At 48.3% G+C, this 19,758-nt stretch overlaps 1 protein-coding gene across 3 annotated transcripts in view; it reads right to left on the minus strand.

Annotated features, from left to right (window-relative positions):
* OSBP2 (oxysterol binding protein 2) overlaps positions 1-7,920 on the minus strand; it is a 160,356-nt gene extending 152,436 nt beyond the window's left edge. For 2 of the 3 annotated variants that reach the window (XM_032309284.1, XM_032309286.1), the window contains exon 1: positions 7,175-7,920. In XM_032309284.1, coding sequence (XP_032165175.1) covers positions 7,175-7,863 — 689 coding nt within the window. In that variant the 5' untranslated portion in view covers positions 7,864-7,920. The remainder of the gene's footprint in view (positions 1-7,174) is intronic. The other variant, XM_032309287.1, reaches the window with a different exon arrangement.
* Positions 7,921-19,758: the final 11,838 nt, after the last annotated feature.

The raw sequence follows: 19,758 nt of genomic DNA on the forward strand, positions 1-19,758 counted from the left end.
AAGAAGCCACTCTGCCATTCAACGCCAAGTGTGAGCCCTCACGCTCCCTGAACCAGAGTGAGCGTTGGCCCCTACCCAGGCCCTGGTGTTATTGAAGTCTGCAAGGAGGAAGAGGTCAGAGCTATGCAGAAAAGAATGAACACAGCTGGCCTGAGACCACTTATCCTTTGAGAGATTTACCCTGGGCTGGCATCTGAGAGTCTGGATTTGGGGAGGGGCCCCCCCACTCACTGACTGCTACCGGTGGCTCACTGTGCCTAAACTACTTGCACAAACTCACGGTCTATGCGGAATACCTGCTTTCATTCTGGCAGTCTGGACGGTGGGTGTGAGCCGGGCAGACGGCGCCCATGTGGTCAGCCCCCTCCACCCCCCGCAGCAAAAACCATGGCCACTAAGTCTCTGATGAGCTTCTCTGGCTGCCAACCTTTCCCGCGTGTTGTCGCAACTCATTGCTGGAGGAACCAAGCGTGACCTGTGTGACTCCAAGGGGTGAGGACCCTCAGAGGCTTGCCCATGGTTTCCCCAGACTTCAGCCCCACATCCTTACCCCTTTTGCTGATGGGGCTTTGCCCCCTTTCACTGTAATAAAGCACCGCTATGAACACAAATAGATGAGAGTCCTAGGAGTCCTTCTGGCTCCTTAGGGAACCTGGAGGGTTCATCTTGGAGATCCCAACACAGGGCCCCACCCAGAGGCTCCGCCCCGTGAGGTGGGTGGAGTCTGTGAGCTATCCCCTGGGGCTATCCGTGAAGACCCTCTTCTCCCTCCATATATCAGAACCAGCTCCTGGCCTGCGCTCCTCCCTGAAACCGTGAACTAGACATCGCTCTGACACCTCAGAGAACCCCACAGATGTGAGGGCCTGTTATTCGATTGGATTTAGGGTGGAGGCGTCACCTTTGACCCACGGCCTTCTTCCCACAGGGTCTTGCACGAGGAGGGCATGCAAAGCAAACCTTCCGGTTCCTAGGAAACTAGTTGAAGGCGCTGTAAGGTTGAGACAAGCCCTTTAAATAGCTTTACCTTCGCTCCCTGTTCCTCCAACTACTGCCACACTTTACAAAATGACAAGTCATCCTAGGTATACACAGATCATGTACCTAGACACTTGCAACCCTATGGAAATAGAACTAGGACAACAGAAAGAGGCTACTGTTTCACTGAAGAGTCTCTTTCAACACAGTCGAATCTGTCAACATAATATATCCAGATAATCTGCATTTCATAAATGTATCTGGCAGTCCGGGCTTCAGCCGGCAATCTCCCACTTATCCTCCCAATCTCATTCCAGCAAACAACTTTTTGAAACTGAAAACAAATTAAGAAAACCCAAGTTTGGCACTAACATCCTTGGCTTTCTGAAATCTCATAAAATTGCAGGCAATTCTCATTCATTCACTCATGCTCCCATTCAAATTAGCCAAACCACTGAGAACATATCCATGGCAAAGCACCTGTGAGGCTCTGTGGGGGAAGACAAAGAAGACGCCAAACTTGGCCATGGTGTTCCTTTGGCACAAAAGCTGTCTGCAGAGATGCCTACACAGTGCGTGTGTGTGTGTGTGTGTGTGTGTGTGTGTGTGTGTGTGTCTCCCAGAGAAAGAAGACATGGCCCTTGATCAGTCATGGGCCAATGTGGGTATTTCAAACAGGAGAAAACCCATGCAGAGATGTATGAACATAAGGGGTGTAACTGTTGAAAACGAAGATTAGAGAAGACAAGGCAAGTCCGGGGCCCTACTGGGTGGGGAGTTACCACCACAGTGGCGGGGCGCTGTTCAGGGCAGAGGCTGGAAGCTGGGCCATTAGTGCAGCAGGAGGCAGACCTGACCCACAATTTGGCCCTAGGAACGGAGCAGAGGGACTAAAGGAGAAAGACAGGCAAGGCCCGCGATTCCATCTGATGTTGAAATAGAGGAGGAGGAGGCAGCAAGCATGACTCAGAGGTTTTCAGCTATTCATAGAAAGAGAAAAGTTAGCAGGAGGAGCAGGCTTGGTGGGGAAAATTACAATTCATGTCACTAGACTTTGCTAAGAACATTGGTGTGTACAGTGCTCTTTCAAAATATGCTGCCAGTCCACTCGTGACCTCCTGGCTAAATGTTAAGAAAATGCACTTCAAGCAAATGTGGACGTGTTATCAGCCTGTGCATTCCTTTTCAGCTTCCCAGTGGTCTTACAGTATGAAATACTGGATGACATTTTAAAGGAAAGCTGAATCCAAGATGATAAGGCCACCATCTTCTAGGGCAGAGACCCCAGTGGCTTAACCTGCAGACTTGCCCTCTCAGGGCCACTTCGCGGCTGCAGAGTCCTTCCCATTCCCGTCCTTCAAGGATTCCCTAGAGTGACGCTGAGAACACTACTATTTCCTGGCACCCCGTCTCCATGAAAGTTTGCCTTTCAGAGATGGTCTCACCGGAAGAATGAATGATGTCTTGGTCTTCTCTTACCTGACCTTCTCTTACCTCACCTGACCTACAGTGGGCCCAGCTCAGCAAACACTCAACAGTCTTCCCCAGCCGGAAGACTCAAAATTTATTCTTACTTGACCGCAGCCTTCTTTCTTACAGACCCAGGCTAATTTCTTTGAGGTCTTCCTTGCTAACTGGCCTAGCCATGCCTACCCATGCAGATCAGTCAAAACAACAAATAAATCAAAACAAATGCTTCTGTTTGAAATAGTTTCCTAGGAAACAAATGTCATTTATAGTGCCACCACAGAGGCAAATGGCATAAACAAACCAGAATTTTGCTTAACCCAATCAATTTCGTCATTAATATGGAGAAAGTTCGTGCATGGAACACTCTTGCCCTAAGGACTTGCTGAAGTGATACCTTGGAAAATTCCACAGCACTTGTGAATTCTTCCCTAACTTCATGTAATCACATGTTCTCTATGAGAGGAGGACTGGGGATAAGATTTGTTAAATGGGAACTAATAACCCAAAGACCATATTCTCTTTGTGTCCAAACAGACATGTGATTAATCATGCCTTAATCGTGCCAGCGATAGAATAAGAACCTCATCTTCTGTTATTGAGATGCCTAGCACATTGCTGGAAAGAAATAAAAACCTGCCAACAATTGCGGATACTTCCCGGAAATTGTTTCTATATGTGACAATATTTACAAAGAGGGTCTTTTAATCCTGATTATAGGATTGTAACCAAGCCCAGCTGTTGGCACGAGGTACTTCCTCCCTTAGAATAAGCTTAAGTGATCAAATGAGTTTCTCAAGCAAAATCCAGGGCAGAAGTACCTGAGAAAGCCACACTTCACAGAGAAATTCTAATCCAAACCTCCACTGATTTTCCACTAAGGTACAAATAATGGGGATGGAAACTCGGGTCAAGACTGTGAGATACCATAGTATACCCACTTGATTGGTAAAATCAATGCAGACAATACCAAGTGTTACAAAGGATATGAGTCTACAAAACCTCCTAACTTCCAGTGGGAGTATAAACATTGGAACAACTGCTTTGGAAAACAGTTTGGCGTTATGTAAGGTGAGCTTCACGTTCCTACAACCCAGCAATTTCACCCAAGAGAAACTCCTGGACATGTACAAGAACTGTCATGGTCAGGGGCCCCTGGGTGGCTTGGATCATGATCCCGGAGTCCTGGGGTCAAGCCCTGGATCAGGCCCCCTGCTCAGTAGGGAGCTTGCTTCTCCCTCTCCCTCCGCCGGCTCCTCCCCTGCTTATGCTCTCTCTCTCTCCTTCTCTGTCAAATAAATAAATAAAATCTTAAAAAAAAGAGAGAGAGAGAGAGAACTGTCATGGTCAGCCATCAAGAGGAGAACTAAATAGAGAAATAAGAAGTGGCACACTCATGTCCTGGATTGTTACAAAGCTGTCAGAATAAGTCCCCCCAAATCACATATTGTGCAATACCCTATTTTATAAAGTAAAAATGGCTGAAATGAAAAGTATGAGGCTTTTAGAACTGCATATAGATGAGATAAAACTGAACTAAAAGGAAAGAAAGAGGACGGTGTTGCAAATTTGGGGTGGTGGTTACCCCGGAGTGGGACAGGCTGGAGCACAAGAAATAGGGGTCCACATTTTCTCTGAAGATATTTCTCTGAACACCAGGTTTCACATAGTTAGAAAAAAAAAAAAAGAGTAATAAAACAAAATTAGAGTGGTCTTTCCAAAAGGGAAGCTTGCAAGGGAAATGGCTCTGATTCCTTCTCCACCAAGCTCAACACCCTCACAGGTTAAACCCGGCTCTCCCTGCCCCTACAGGAGAGAGCTCATGAATAAAAATTCACTCTGTCTTCAGCTCACAAGCACTTGAATATTGCCTCTCTTCTAGCCCCACACATTTGGAGAGCCACGCAGGGACGCCTGGGTGACTCAGCTGGTTAAGATCTGCCTTTGGGGCCGCCTGGGTGGCTCAGTGGGTTGAGCCGCTGCCTTCGGCTCAGGTCATGATCTCAGGGTGCTGGGATCGAGTCCCGCATCGGGCTCTCTGGTCGGCGGGGAGCCTGCTTCCCTCTGTCTCTCTCTGCCTGCCTCTCCATCTACTTGTGATTTCTCTCTGTCAAATAAATAAATAAATAAATAAAATCTTTAAAAAAAAAAAAAAAGATCTGCCTTTGGCTCAGGTCATCATCCTGGGGTCCTGGAATCAAGCCCAGCATCAGGCTCCCTGCTCAGTGGAGATCCTGCTTCTGCCTACCACTCTCCCTACTTGTGCTCTCTCTCTGTCAAATAAATAAAAAAGAAATCTTAAAAAAAAAAAAAGAAAGAAAGAACAAAAGAACCACTAAGAGCTGGGATTCCAGGCAGGGTAAGAAGAGAACACACACAGCACATACACATACAGCACCGGGCACAGACAGATCCCGCATAACCCACACTGCTGCCATCAGGGCTATGAGCCACAGGCCTGGAGGGTGCTCTATCCCCAGCACAGAGGGCAGCCCTGAGGGTTTTCCAGAAGGTGCAACAAGAGTGCAAGGAAGAAGCGGAAGTTTGGGCTCCACCTTGGAAGGGCTTCTTCTGCACTTGGAGACTCACTCATCCCCCCCCGCATTTGGGCGCCCTCCGTGAGGGAGGCCCCTCTGGACGAGCCGTGGAAGGTTTATTCCTTCGACCTCGGTTTCCTTTCCTCTAAAATGGGAATGAGGACATTTTCGTGGAAAGACACACGTAGGACTATGATGGCACAGGCCTGTCCTAATGTAGGGAATCATTCATTTTACCCAGACAGGTCAAGCCACAGTTCTGCCCGCCTTGGAGCCTAGAAATGTCCAAAAACAAAGCTACAGAGCTGGACTGTGCAAGCACACACACCAGAAACTTGCTCCCACCCCCACCACCCCCCCAAACCAATATCTGTCCCCACAACCTTATCAGCAAGCAGTAAGAATTTTTCTTGTTGCCCAGAGAATCTGCACCTTCGAGATAACCTTGAAATGCCAACTGTCTACACAGTTATTTTAGAGAAAAGAAAATGGGACCTCTTTGCTCTTTCAATTAGAATAAAACAAAACAAAATTGCATGGGGTCAGATTTTAATTCCACTAGAAATGTGGGACCCTTATAAACATTACCTTGACCCTTCTAGGTTAGTATTACCTGGTAAACACAGATAACTCAACAATACGAACTCAAGCATGAGTGGGCATTAGGACACAGATCTGGGACAGGCACAGAGCCTGGAGTACAACAGGCCCAGGTCAGACTCTCTCTCCATTGCTAGGTTGGTCAGTCCACAGCTGACAGTGACACATTTATAGCAAATCGCTGATTTGCTACCACTGTATGTCTTGGTGAAATGTTTACACACCTAACAGAGAATGGTAAGTGGGATAAAAACACCCTTTGGAAAAGAATCATTTCTTGTTTGGTTGCCGAACTATAAGAACGCTATGTTCTGTGTGATTTGGAGGGAGCAGCTGAGGGGCACCAATATACCACATGAGAAAGGCACAGGAGAAATATTTGTCACTTTTCTCCCCTGCCAGGAATTAATGACAGTGATTCCCGTTTTGGAGTGGGAACCATCGCTTAAATTCAATGGAGCTCCCCAATTATCAAGGGCATCACAGACTCAACAATCCTCCAGAAGCTATATTCCCAAAATGCTAGGAAGGATCCTACAAACCCTATAGTAAGTGACCAGAAGGGATACGGCTTGACCAAGTGAAGTCACGGAAGTGACCTGGATTACACCAGACAGCGAGGCAGGGCCCTCCTGTTTGCAACGACAATGGAGCAGTCCTTCTCAGACTGTGGTCTGGAGCAGCAGCATCTGGGAACTTGTGAGAAATGCCAAAGCTTGGATCATCCTAGACCCCTAGACTGCATCAGAAACTCAGCAGAGAGCAGTACTTGGTGTTTCAGTAAGCCTTCCAGGGAATTCTAATGCCGGCTCAGGTTTGAACAAATGGCATAGAGAGATCTGAGATCTCACAGTTGAAACCAACTCTCTCCCCAGTAAACATTCTAGGAACTAGCCTAAGAAAGGAGAGAAGCCTCTGGTATCTTTCTCCCTTTCATCGGGCAGACAGTGCTAGCTATCTCACCACTGGACTTCAATTTTGAATCCCATGCTGCTTTCTGCGATAAGGAAGGTGGCAGTGGGCTGCTTCTGGTTCTCCACAGAATGCTAGGATAGGCCCCTAAAACATAGGCACTGTATCTGATACAACTGGAATTCTGTGCCCATCCCAAGGCCTGGCCCCCAGGGGTGTCAGGAAAAGTGGAAAATAAACTAAGTGACCAGCTAAGGGGAGGGAGAACAATCAGTCCTTTCCACAGTGGGTCCCAAGGACCGAACAAGGTGATTGTTCCCCTCAATCCCTAACACGATGACCTTAGATCCTGAACCAGAATCAAAGACTTTGGGGAACTGACACCATTTGGCTGCCTGAGGTTCCACTACCACCAAGACCAGAGGGGCCCTGAGGCCCCAGGTCACTCTCACTCCACCTCTCCACTCACTCCTTAAACCCAAGCTGGTGGGGGAGGTGTGGTGGTCAGGGCCCCCAGCCCTCCGAGGCTGGTCAGAGATATTTTTTCTCCTGCTAGAGTCCATGTTCCCAAACATCCCTCGGCTAGTGGCAGTGTCCTCCAACCCTAGACAACCTCTGTCACCATCAGGGCAGCATCACCACCCTCCAACCTCAGATGCCCCAATGTGGCACCCACGTACCTGTAGTAAGACAGCAGACCATTGCTGAGCACGAACCAACGGCGCTGGTAGCCTTTCAGGTAGTTGGTCCATTTCAGCAGCCAGCCCTTGAAGCTGTCCAGAGGCAGTAAGACCTTGGGCGCTGTGGAGGTCGTGCCAGTCCCTGACATTGGAACCCCAAGAGACGCCTTGGCCTGTCCGGGTCGCAGCAGGGGCGGGGGCTTTGACACCGCCAGCGACCCCAGCTCGGGTTTGGTCCAGGGCGCACTCCCCACTACTGACCCCAGTGCCGGCAGCGGCTCTGATGAGGCCTTGGGGCAGGTCCCAGCCCCTATACTTGAGCCCAACTCTGGCCGGGGCCCTGACCCCCGCCCCAAACCCAGCAGCAGTTCTGTTCCCTGTCTGGACTCTGGCCTTGGCTCAGACGTCTTCTCAGACACAGGCTCCAATCTTGGCACCGGCTCAGAAAGTGGCTCCGGCACCTCTTCTGACCCCGGCTGCCGCTCGGGCTTCGGCACAGGCTGGGGCGGAGGCTTGGGCTGAGGCTTGGGCTGGGGCTTGGGCTCCGACCCGGGGCCAGGCGTGGAAACGCTCATGGTCGGCGCCGCCGTGTGGCAGGACAGGCAGGGGACAACCGTGAACAGCGACGAGAGTCCGCGGGAGCGGCCGCCACAGCCGCTGCCTCGGCACAGAGCGGCCGCTTTCCCCATAGAGCCAGCCGACCGGAGCGCGGCCGAGTCGCGGGGAGGGGGAAGTGGGAGGCGGGGGCCGGGGGCGGGGCCGGGGGCGCCGTCACGAGCGCGCGGCACGGGGCGGGGGCGCGCGCAGGTCCCCTCGCGGCCCCGTGCGCCCCGAGCAGCCAGCGCCCGCCGACTGTTGTCCTCCCCGCGCGCAGAGGGCCGGAGTTGGTCCAGTTGTCCCTCCCTTGCGTCGCCAGTGCTGGGCTCAGGTCTGGCCCTTGGAAGGCGCCCTGGAAACACCTGTGGCGCTAGAGCTTCGCGGGCGGGCGACGCGGAAGGGACGGCGCGCTTTAGGCCACCCTCGCTGCCTGCGCTCCAACCCGTGCCAGGCGCTGGGGGAACAATGATGAATGTGGAGCCCGCCTGCTCCCAGCGCAGCTCTGCCTGCCGGGCTCGGTGCCGGCGCTCCTCCGTCCGGGGTGGGTTCGCTCCCCGAAACCCCAGAGATCGCGGTGTGGGGGAGCAGGTGCCGCGCTCAGAAACCACGAAATGCGCCCGAAGCACGGGGGCCCAGGCGGATGACGCTAAAAGCTGCGGAGGACGCCCACCGCCCCCCATGGGGGTCTGTGGGTCCTTACCCCGAAGAGGAGGTTCAATGGCTGAAGTCACCAACGCCTCCACCTCCTGAGCAAGCTGGCCTCGAGTTCATGCCCCGGCACTTGGCTGCAAGTCGCGGCATAGTCAGGCTCTCTAAACGAATACAGAAAGAGTTTTTGTAAACTGGGCTTTTTAGGTGTAACAAGGACATCTAAAAGCGGAGTTCTTAACTTGGACCTCCTGGATATCCCTGGGCAATCCTGCCTGGCAGTCTATGAGGCTTCTGCAATCTTGCCTGCAGAGTTTTACGTGTCTGTGCATTTTTCTAGGGAGAAAGTCCACGTTTTTCATGAGATTCCCAAAGAAGTCTGTGATCCCAGAAAGGTTAAATGTTTTAAAGACTGCCCTAAAGGGAAAGGTCGGTGGTTACCACAAATAACGGGGTATACAAGTGGAAGTGTTGACTTTGGTCCTCCCACCCAGATCCTTCCTTTTCTAGACTTATGTGCTGGCTCCCCTCTACCTTTTGCCCACTCTTCTTTCCTGATCTTTACTTGTGACAAGACTGCCTATGCAGGGACCAGACTCCTACACAAAGTGATAGCCTGAGCCAAGCAGGCTGGAAGGTGCAGGTGGTGCAGACATTCCCCAAACAGAACTCCTTGCTATCTTTTCTGGTGACTCTGGGACTCCTTACTGGGACACTCAGCCCTGAATAGTGGTCTTACCTGCAGATTTTTGTGAGCTCGGGAATGCAGAGACCTACCTATCTTGGTATATCATGTAAATACAAAGATGGTCTCGGTTTGAGTCAAGGAAAAATGGTTGCCTCTGAGAACTGGGCAACTGGGGGATGGAGTTGGAGTGTTTGCTTTTCACTTCTACTCTTTGAACCTTTTGAACGTTTTAACTGTGTTTCACCTATTCAAAAAATAATGTTTCAGTTTGTCCCAAGAAAGCTTATTGGAAATTTAGTTTTCCATCTGCATTTTCCTGGGATTCTGAGTCAGTAGGTCTGGGGTGGAATCTGGGAGCATGTGTTTTAATGAGCTCCCCAGAGGTTTCTGATGTGGGTGGATCATTGACCACACTTTGATGGACGGGGATGTCAAGAGAAAATCTTGGGCTCTGGGCATCAGATCCACTACAGAAATCCCAGCCCAGCCACTCCCTACCTATAGGACCTTCAGCCACCTCATTGAGCTTCCTCTTACTCATCTGTAAAATGAAGATAATAATCCCTACCTCACCAGTTGAGAGTAATAAAATCATGTATGTAAAGCACATTTGGCATAGTAAATGCTCAGTAAGTATTCTCTAGTTATTTAACTAGAGGGGTGCTCTGTGAAATGTTTCATGAAATGCATTAAACAGAGGCCAGAGCAGAGAGATGAGACCAAGGTTAATAGGCTTGGAAAACAGCCACAACAGTGGAAAAGCTCAGCGCTGGCTATGCATGTGCCAGATGTGTTTGCAACCCCAAGGAAGGAAGCCAACTATTAAAAGTTTAATGATATGTTTTGACTGCTGCAACAAATGGATAATAGGCTCTAAAGCAGCTGCCAGAGTGAGTGAAGAAGGTATCACAGAAAGGGCAAGGTTTGCACTGAGTCAGAGGGCAGGGAGTGGAGGGACATCCAAGGCAAAGAAATCAACACGTACAAAGCCTCAAACAGGAGAGAACATCTTGTCGGAAAAACAAAGAGCTCAGCATATCTGAAAGACCAGAGCAGGAGATGAAACAGGGAGCTAGGTGGACACCACACAATCAGGAATACCTTATAACCTACAGAAAATGGGTCTCCTGTGCTCTGGGATCTCCTGGGAGATTTTTGAAAAAAAAATTTTTTTTTAAGATTTTATTTATTGTTTGACAGAAACAGCCAGAGAGGGAACATAAACAGGGGGAGTGGGAGAGGGAGAAGCAGGCTCCCCAATGAGCAGGGAGCCCGATGCGATGCGGGGCCTAATCCCAGGACTCTGGGATCATGACCCGAGCCGAAGGCAAACGCTCAACAGCTGAGCCACCCAGGCGCCCCAGATTTTTGAAATTTAAAGTGCCAGATTCCACCTGCTGGAGAAATGGATATCTCCCAGTCTGGGGCAGAAAATATGCAAGATGAGCCTGCCTGAGACATCTTATCACCCCCAGAAAGTAAAGAGGCCATTAAGGACTTAGAAGCCAACTTGAAAGGGGCTCCCACAGGCCGAGGACAGGCCAACTTGAGCATCCAAAAGAATTATTACAACAGGCTTAACATCAAATATTTGAAGATCCATAAGTTAGACCCACAAATTCCTAAAGTTACATAAAGAGAAACAAAACTTCATTGGTTGCCTTTGATGACCAACACCAGTTCATTATTCTGAAAACTGATGTTAAGTCTGTATCCTTCCTTTCTTATACAAACCCTCTATAACTAAGGAGTTTATGAGGGAGAAATCTTTATTATAAAGAATTGGCTAATGAATGAGAAGGAATAACAAAATTAGAAGGAAATGTCATCTTTTGGCAACCCCAGATGAAATAATGGGTCCAGACAATGATCATCAAAGCTTCTAAGTGATGGGGTCAATGGGGAACTTCATAAAGGACTTAACAGTACAGATGAATCTTCTACCGCCCAAAATGCAATGACAGGACATTATGTGTCTCTGGATGTAACCCAATAGGATACACAAATGAAGCATTTGTACTTTTCCCCTCCTCTTACCTCCAAAAAAACCCCTAAACCTGAATTGTATCCAGCTTGTAGCCTGATCGGTATAAAAGAAATGGAAGAGACAGAGAAACATGCTGAGTGACCCAAGAAGTGAATCAATCAAATTCATAAAATAGGAAAGCCCATATCCAAATGACCATGTATTCAATAAATACATGGCCTATGGGGGGGAAAAAAGGTGGGAAAAGGAACATGTTATCCATTTTAAAAAGACTTAAGAGACATGTCAACAGATGCAGTATGTGAACCTTCTTTGGACCCTGATTCAAACCTGTTGCAAAAAATCTATTTCAGGGACAATTTTAGGAAATATTAAGAAATTGTTAATTTTGTTATGTGTTAGAATGGTTTGTGTTTTCTTAAGGATTTATCTATAGAGATACATTCTGATTTCCCTCTGGGTGAAATTATATGATACTTGGATTTGCTTTCAAATAATACAGCTTTTTAAAAAATGAGGTGGGGGGACGCCTGGGTGGCTCAGTTGGTTAAGCAGCTGCCTTCAGCTCAGGTCATGATCCCGGCGTCCTGGGATCAAGTCTCACATCGGGCTCCTTGCCTGGCGGGGAGCCTGCTTCTCCCTCTGCCTCTGCCTGCTGCTCTGTCTGCCTGTGCTCGCTCTAGCTCCTCTCTCTCTGACAAATAAAAAAAAATCTTAAAAAAAAAAAAATGAGGTGGGTGGGGAGCAGATGATAAAAGAATGGTCAGGGGTTGACAGTGTCCCAGCCAGGTAATGGGTATACATGCATACATTATATTGTTTCCTTCGCTTTTGCTTTTGTGTACGTTTGAAAAATTACCACGAAATGCCTTTGTTTTACAAATGTTGGGCCTTTTTCAAATCTCACCTCCTACCTTTCCAACCTCTAAGTTCCCCCATGTTTCTGTAAGAAGGAATCAAGGTTCACAGAGCTAAAGGCCTGCCTGGAGTCACACCAAGGACAAATGGGGAGCCAGGTTCAAACAGAAGTTTCTCTAGCCCCAAATCCTGTTCACCTGTGTCATAAGAGAACAGAGACACCAGACATACCTGCCCCCAGACACCTGCCTTCCATCCCCGAAAGAAGCCTTGCTAGGCTGCCCCTGAGGACCTTAGGAGTGGGAAAAGCTAAAGAGGGACAATCAGAGAAGGCCCTTGTGGGAGGGAAGACTCCAGGGTAGCTGATCCAACCTCGTGCCACAGAGTTGGTCACAGCCACCACTTACACCTGCAGTCAAGCCCAAGGTCACATTGCTAACTGGATCCCTGGCTGGCTGGCTAAGTTGGTAAATCATGCAACTCTTGATCTCGGGGTTGTGAGTTCAAGTCCCAGGTTGGGTGTGGAGCCTATTTAAATCAATCAATCAATCACAACAAACCCAGGCCTTTCTGTTCCCATTGGTCTTCCTTTGAAATTCAGACAGATTCTCTTACAAGCTTGTGGGCACTGATAGAAATATTCATAGTAGTTCATGTCTTTTTTATTTTTTTACAGAGGAAAGGATATATATGAGCTAAGAGCACAAGTGTGGAAGGAAGGCCTCTGTTCAAATCCCAGGTTGGCCACTTTCTGGTTGTATGTCCCTTAGTAAATACCTTGTAAAAGGAGTTGATGTAAGTTTCTTCTGCTTTTATACAGATAGGACTGGTTTCCCTCTGGTCCTTTCGCTAAATGAGAATACCCAGCTAGAAGCCCCGTGAGGCAGAATCATAAATAGCAGAGTCAGGAGGCCTCTATTCTATGGTACCAACATCCACACTGCAAGTTCTAGCTGACCTGACATACTGAATTCAATTTCTTTAGAGAAAAGCCATCCTGTTTTCTGCCTGGGAGAAATGTTACCTGCACTTTGGAAACGAGTGTAGAAAAGAGTAGGACAGTGGTTAGGGGCAGGTATCCACCACCCCACAGGCCCATCTCCCCAGGTTGTGTGTGAGTTTATTTTATGCTAAGTAGATACAAAAGAATATCATAAAAATATGTTTAAGGCCTACAAATAACATTAGAGGTGACACCATAGAGGTGACTCTTAGTAACTAGCTTAAGGAATACAATCTCCTATTTTCATTCTCTTTCCTCCTTCCTCCCTTCTTCTATAACCTATTGAGTTTGAGTCCAAAGCCTCCCTCAGTTCTTTCAAGCCATCTGACTCCCATCTCCTCCTTAGTTGGCGAAGAGAATGTTCTTGGCTGCTACCTTCACCGGTTTCATTCATCCAGAGGTCTCCAGTTCTTCCATATTCCAAGCACTTGTTGAAATCTCTCATTCACCAATGATCCACCTTTCTTTGAAATGGAAACACCCCCCATATGGCCTTCCCAAGCCCCCATGGCTGTTTTCTCTGTCTCCTACAGAATTTGTCACCTTCTAAATGATTTATTTGGTTTATTTGTCTCCTCTTATTAGGATGTAAGCTCCAGGATGGCAGGAATTTTTTCTTTCATTGCTCTACCATCAGGGCCTAGAAGCAGACTCAGCATATAATAGGAATTCAAGGAATACTTGTGGAGTGAGGTCTTCTTCCTAGTTCTCTTTGCTATTGAGTGTTTAGTACTTTTTGAATTTTCTATACTTCTATTTCAGTGGGGTCTCAAGAAAGAGGAGAGGTCAACATGGGTGCTAGTCGCACATCCTGAACTAGAAGTCTCAAAGTCAGTTGTCTTAATGTGGGGGGGGGGGGGAATGGGAGGGGATCGTGGACCCCCATAAGATGATGATGGAACCTAGAAAATATACAAATCAGCATTTACATCTAACATTTTACGTACAGTTTATGAAGATCACGAACGTCATCTTAAGGACCTGTGATCTTAGAACATTTCCGGAAAGATGCAGAGAAAACCGTTAACTTGGTGGTCCCAGAGAGGAGCAAGAGGGCAGTTCCCATTCTGTTATATTGACTGTATATTTCATTTTTCTATAAAGAGCAAGTTTAAAGTTGTAGAAACTAGTTAAATATTTTAAAGGAACCCGTGTTCTCACACTCTGAGGTGATCACAAACTCACTTGTCTTCAGGGGCTCGGGAGTAAGTGCTCTTTGCTTTAGGTCAAAAATCATGGTAGGAGCTGTTGCTAATCAGAGCTTGAATACTGCACCTAAAGTGCTTAACCTCGAGAGTGGAAAACAGACCAAATTCAACACCCACACTGTCAGCCCCAAGAGGACTATTGGTTAGCAACCTCTGATTTGCCCTCTGCCTAGAGTGATAGAAATCATAAACTGTGTTTGAAAATCTTTCTGGGGGTGCCTGGGTGGTTCAGTCATTGGGCATCTGCCTTAGGCTCAGGTCATGTTCTCAGGGTCTTGGGATCGAGCCCCGAGTCGGGCTCTCTGCTTAGTGGGGAGCCTGCTTCCTCCCCTCTCTCTGCCTGCCTCTCTGCCTACTTGTGATCTCTGTCTCTGTCAAATAAATAAATAAAACCCTTGAAAACAAATCTTTCTGGATAGTCAATGACTCTTCAGTGACAGAGCACATGAATCTCTGAGGCAGTAGAAGGAAAAAGAAAACAGAAAACATCTGGGAAATGACCCGGGATGCAAATTTCACAAAGAAAGGGGCAGCCAAGCTTCCCTTTGTCCAGGCCCTGCCAGTGGGAGCTCCCAGTCCCATTAGAGAATGAAGGGAATATGGTGAGGGACAGTAACACCAGGTATGACAGACGGGCGGGGCGCATCTCATCCAGGAAGGGAAAGCTCACACCAGGGCGGGCTTCATGAGGGTGGAGCAGAAACCAGGCCCTTAAAGGGTCTGAGCTGAATTTCAAGTGGAGAGGAGGGAGGGCTGTATCCCTCGCAGGGTAAACAGTAGGAGCAGAGGTTCCAACTAGAAAATCAAGAGGCCTCTTTGGAGAAGAGAGAATTCATGAAGTTTGGCTCTTGGGAAGAAGGACAGGAAATAAGTTTGGAAAGCTTGGTTCCACAGGATCAGATGCTACTGGCCCTCTAATTTGCTTTTTAAACAAAGCCAAGGAACCATCTTTCCCTGTGACCATTTTATCCTGCAGAGCCTGTGTACTCGCCCAGTAGAACTACCAGAGGGAGGCCTGGTTGGGGCCCCAGTGACTGACCACTGCTCTGTGACCACGTTCCCACAAGGCACTTACTGACTAATGGGTTATGTGTATATTGCAGTCCAACCTCTTCCTCCTGAAGGATTAACTGAAATCCGAGGGAAGAGAGAAATCCACCAAAGCCCAGAGACAGAATGTATGCCACCCAAGGTCTCAGAGCAAAAGGAAGGGGGCTCACTGTCCTGCACCTGGCTGCCTCTCGAGGTTTACATGTGAACTTCAAGTACATCACAACAATTACAATTACACCCCAACCCCCTTCACATTTACCCAGCAAGGGGCCAGGCCTCGTGCCAGGTTGCTGATGTGAGCGTTTGCTCACTGAGTGTGAGCTCAGTGAGCTCACTACGAAGGTAGGTACCACAATTATTCCCATTTTCAGATGAGAAAGTAAAGCTCCAAGGTCAGGGGGAGGGTAAAATAACTTTCTCCTGAGAGACAGAGCTAAGATTTTGACTCAGAGTCATCCAGCTACAGAGCACACATCCATCAGATGAACGAGACCTTTCTCCGGAGTGAGGAATGAAGACATGGGCAGCCTTCCAGGCTTGTGGGCAGCATTTCCAGTGGCCGAAGGGTTGAACAGGGCAGATACAGCCCAATAATTCTCTCTGTAGAGCCCAAAGGAGGCACCAGCCACCAACAATCAGGGTTTTCATCTGATTCATTTTTCCCCCTAGAGACATTCAAATGTAAGCTCCATGAGGGCGGGGAATTTGAGTCAGTTTTGTTCTAGCACTTTCGAGAGGGCCAAACAAGGAGCTCAAAAAACACATGCTGAATGAAGCAGAAGGTGAATGCTGGTGAGCCACAGGAAGAACTGAGAAAGACCGTCACACAGAGCTTCTCCCCGGGGCTCACTCCAGTGGTGGAACCTTGGAAGTGCTCCCAAGAGGAGTACACTGGCTGAAATGATCTCATCAGGAATCATTCTGCGAAGTGATAAATACATGAGTAAAGCAAAACTCACCCTAAATTATCATTTTGCATAAGGCTGGCTTTGCTCAGAGCAGACGTCTCTCCCATCCATTCAAATGCTGGTGTTTAGGGAGCACTATTGTGTGCCAAGCCCTTTGCCACATCTCAGGATCTGAGAACTGGAAGTAAGTCCCCATATCAGCCACCAGGTTGCAGGTGGGAAAGCTAAAGCCCAAAGGAAGTTTACTTGGGGGTGTAGGGAGTCCCAGGCCAGCTCCTGGCTCTGCCCCCTCAGCTCTCAGAGCCCGGCAGAGTTCCAAAGTCAGCAGCTGGACCAGGCTCTGTACTGTAACACCCGGAGTAACGCTTCTGGATTCCACAAGAAGCCGGACTGGGCTACGTCCCCACCTCTTTGTGTTATGGGTCCCCAGGAATGAAATGACTTGGCCACCCTCCCGGACCCCAGCGCACAAGCCTGAGCCTTCCCGCAGATGATAGCTGAACCCACAAGTGTCTGCTGACCCCTTGTGGTCACTGTGGGATCTGTCCTGGCCCAGCAGACAGGGCCTCGGTTTGCTCCTCTGGGACATTCCAGCCTCAGAGAGCTTTTCCACCGTTTTTACCCTGTGGGCTCCTCCCTACAATCCCAGGAGGCAAGGAGAGACAGGATTCCAACTCCCATTTTACAAATGAGTGTGGCATCGTCCTGCGATCCAGTCCCAAATCTATCATGAGTTCCTTACCTGCCCAGGTGACCTGCACAACAAGGCAGGCAGCTCTCAAGTTTTTTCAGCCCCACAAACTCTCCGAGTGGAGAAGTGACTTGCCCAAGGTCAGAGTGAATCCAGGCACAGGCAGTCCAAGTGAGCAGGTCACCCCATGTCCCCACACTGATCAGGAAAACTGAGGATCACAGCAACAAGAAAACTAGTTCCTCCTCCTTTGTATTCGGACTGTGTGCTGAAGGGCCACATGGAGAGTTGAGTAGATGGACGGAGGGATGGATGGATGGATGGATGGGTAGACTAATGGGATGGATATATAAGAACTCTGTGTTTCCTCCTCACTGCAGCTGGAGAAGCTAGCTGCCTCCCCCGCTCCCTGATAAGCTATGGCTGGAGTACTAGCTGCCTAGCCCCTTGGCAGCCTGCTCCACACTCACCTCCTGGGGTTTTTTCTGTTTTGTTTTGTTTTTTTAAAGATTTTATTCATGTATTCGATAGAGGGAGGGAGGCAGAAAGCACAAACAGGCAGAGCAGTAGGCAGAGGGAGAGCAAGAAGCAGACTCCCTGCTGAGCAAGGAGCCTGATGTGGGGCTTGATTCCAGGACCTTGGGTTCATGACCGAAGCTAAAGGCAGATACTCAACCTACTGAGCCACCCAGGCGCCCCTCCACACTCACCTGCTGGGGTTTCGAAACCACTGCCCCTGACCTGCCATGAGGGGAATGATTCCTCATCCAGGACTCCTGCCGTGTCACTGACCTCTGTGGAGGAGAGTCAGAGACCAGGGCCATGAACAGGTCCACAACATAGGACTCCCTCACAGAGCTGTTTCTGCCTCCAAAAATGGCTGGAATTGAGTCTGGTGCTCACAGTGGGGCTGTGGATCACCAAAGTGACCGGATGATATGGAAAGAGAGTCCCCTATGCGTCTCGCAGCCTGGCTCAAACCTACTGACTCTGAGCAAATTCCTTAGCCTCTCTGTGCATTGGTTGTCTCACCTGTAGGATGGGCACACTACCTGACAAGTGTTGTGAGGACTGAATGAGGTAAGATATGAAGTGCCTTGCATCTAACAGGTGCTCAGTAAATAGAACTTCCCTCCTTTTGTTCCAGGGCATGGAGAAATTCTGGAGAGGGAAGGAAAACATGGTCCACTGGGTCCCTGGCAAGTCTTCTAAACTGGGAAGTTTTTCCAAGTACTCTAAAGTAGTGACAGGGGAGGTGTGTAGGGGATAGTGGTGATAGGGCAGGAGGGGAGGAAATGTATTTTCAGCAAGAATTGAAGGTGTGCTCAAACAGACTTGATCTGTTTAAAAGAGAGTAGCATTCATCTAATGGGTAAAGAAGATACAGTATATACACACAATGGAAACAACTCAACCATCAAAATAAACAAAACCTTGCCATTCGCAAAGACGTAGATGGAACTAGAGGGTATAATGACAAGCGAAGCAAGTCAATCAGAGAACGACAATTATCAGATGATCTCACTCATATGTGGAATTTAAGAAGCAAAACAGAGGATCATGGGGGAAGAGAGGAAAAAATAACGTCAGACGATGCTAGAGAGGGAGACAATCCAAAGAGACTCTTAATCATAGGAAACAAACTGAGGGTTGCCAGAGAGCAGGTGGGTGGGAGGATGGGGTAATTGGGTGATAGACATTAAGGAGGGCTCTTGATATAACAAACACTGGGGGGCGCCTGGGGGGCTCAGTGGGTTAAAGCCTCTGCCTTCAGCTCAGGTTATGATCCCAGGGTCCTGGAATCGAGCCCCACATCAGGCTCTCTGCTTGGCAGGGAGCCTGCTTCCTCCTCTCTCTCTGCCTGCCTCCCCACTTACTTGTGATCTCTGCCTCTCAAATAAATAAATAAAATATTTAATAATAATAATAATAATAATAATGAACACTGGGTGTCATATAAGACTGATGAATCACTGACCTCTACCACTGAAACAAATAATACACTATATGTTAATTAATTGAATTAAAAAACATTTTTTTTTAAAGAGTATCATTCATCTGTCCCTGCCCTTGGAATGTTCTTCAGACACAAAGGATATTCCATGAGCTTGCCTAAGGGTGAAACTGAGAACATCTTTTCACAGCTAAGGGGCAGTAGGAGAGATTGCTGTGCCTTACTCCATCCCACTCATCTAGATCTCCCTAACCCAGCCTAACTCTCCCTAAACAGCCTATCTCCATCCCAGGATCACTGACAAGGTCTTCTAAGCCACTTGGTAGAAGGGAGACTTGGAGTTTTGTCCAGCTGACATTACAGCAGAGGCCTTTGCAACACTACCCTTGAAATCACGCTCCAGAAGGCTCTAGGTTCCAGGCCCTCCACTCCCAACGAGAGTAATAAAGATGGGAAACTTAACACATGGTGGTTAGAAGACGGTCTCCAGAACGAGACAAGCATATGGTAGCCTTTGCCATTTACTAGCTGCCCAACCTTAGGTGGGATTCTTACTCTCTGGGTCTCAATTTCTTACCTATTAGACGGGGCTAATAAAATTACCTACTTCGTTGTTGGGAGGGTTCAAAGAATCATGTTTGAAAAGAGCTGAGCCTTGTGCCTGGCACAGGAGTGCTGAATAAATGTTAATACGGTGATAGTCTTGACTACTGGAATGGGCTTCCAGGTGAGACTTCATCTGAACCGAGAGTTTTGCACATGTGCACATGTGTCACAGCAGCTACCGAACTAAAGACTCTCTAAACCTCTCCTTAGCTTCAAGATTCTATTTCTCGAATAATATCTTCCCATCCCTCACCCCTCCATTCTTCCCTTGCTGATTTTTCTTCCCTTTAGTCTTCTTATTCCTCCCCAACAAATTAGGCGGCCTATCCAGAATTCCATTGCTGCTTGTCCCCTGCTTAAATGCAACATCCCACAGTTTTTAA

The sequence above is a fragment of the Mustela erminea genome, chromosome 13 (assembly GCF_009829155.1).
Source record: "Mustela erminea isolate mMusErm1 chromosome 13, mMusErm1.Pri, whole genome shotgun sequence".
Lineage (NCBI taxonomy): Eukaryota > Metazoa > Chordata > Mammalia > Carnivora > Mustelidae > Mustela > Mustela erminea.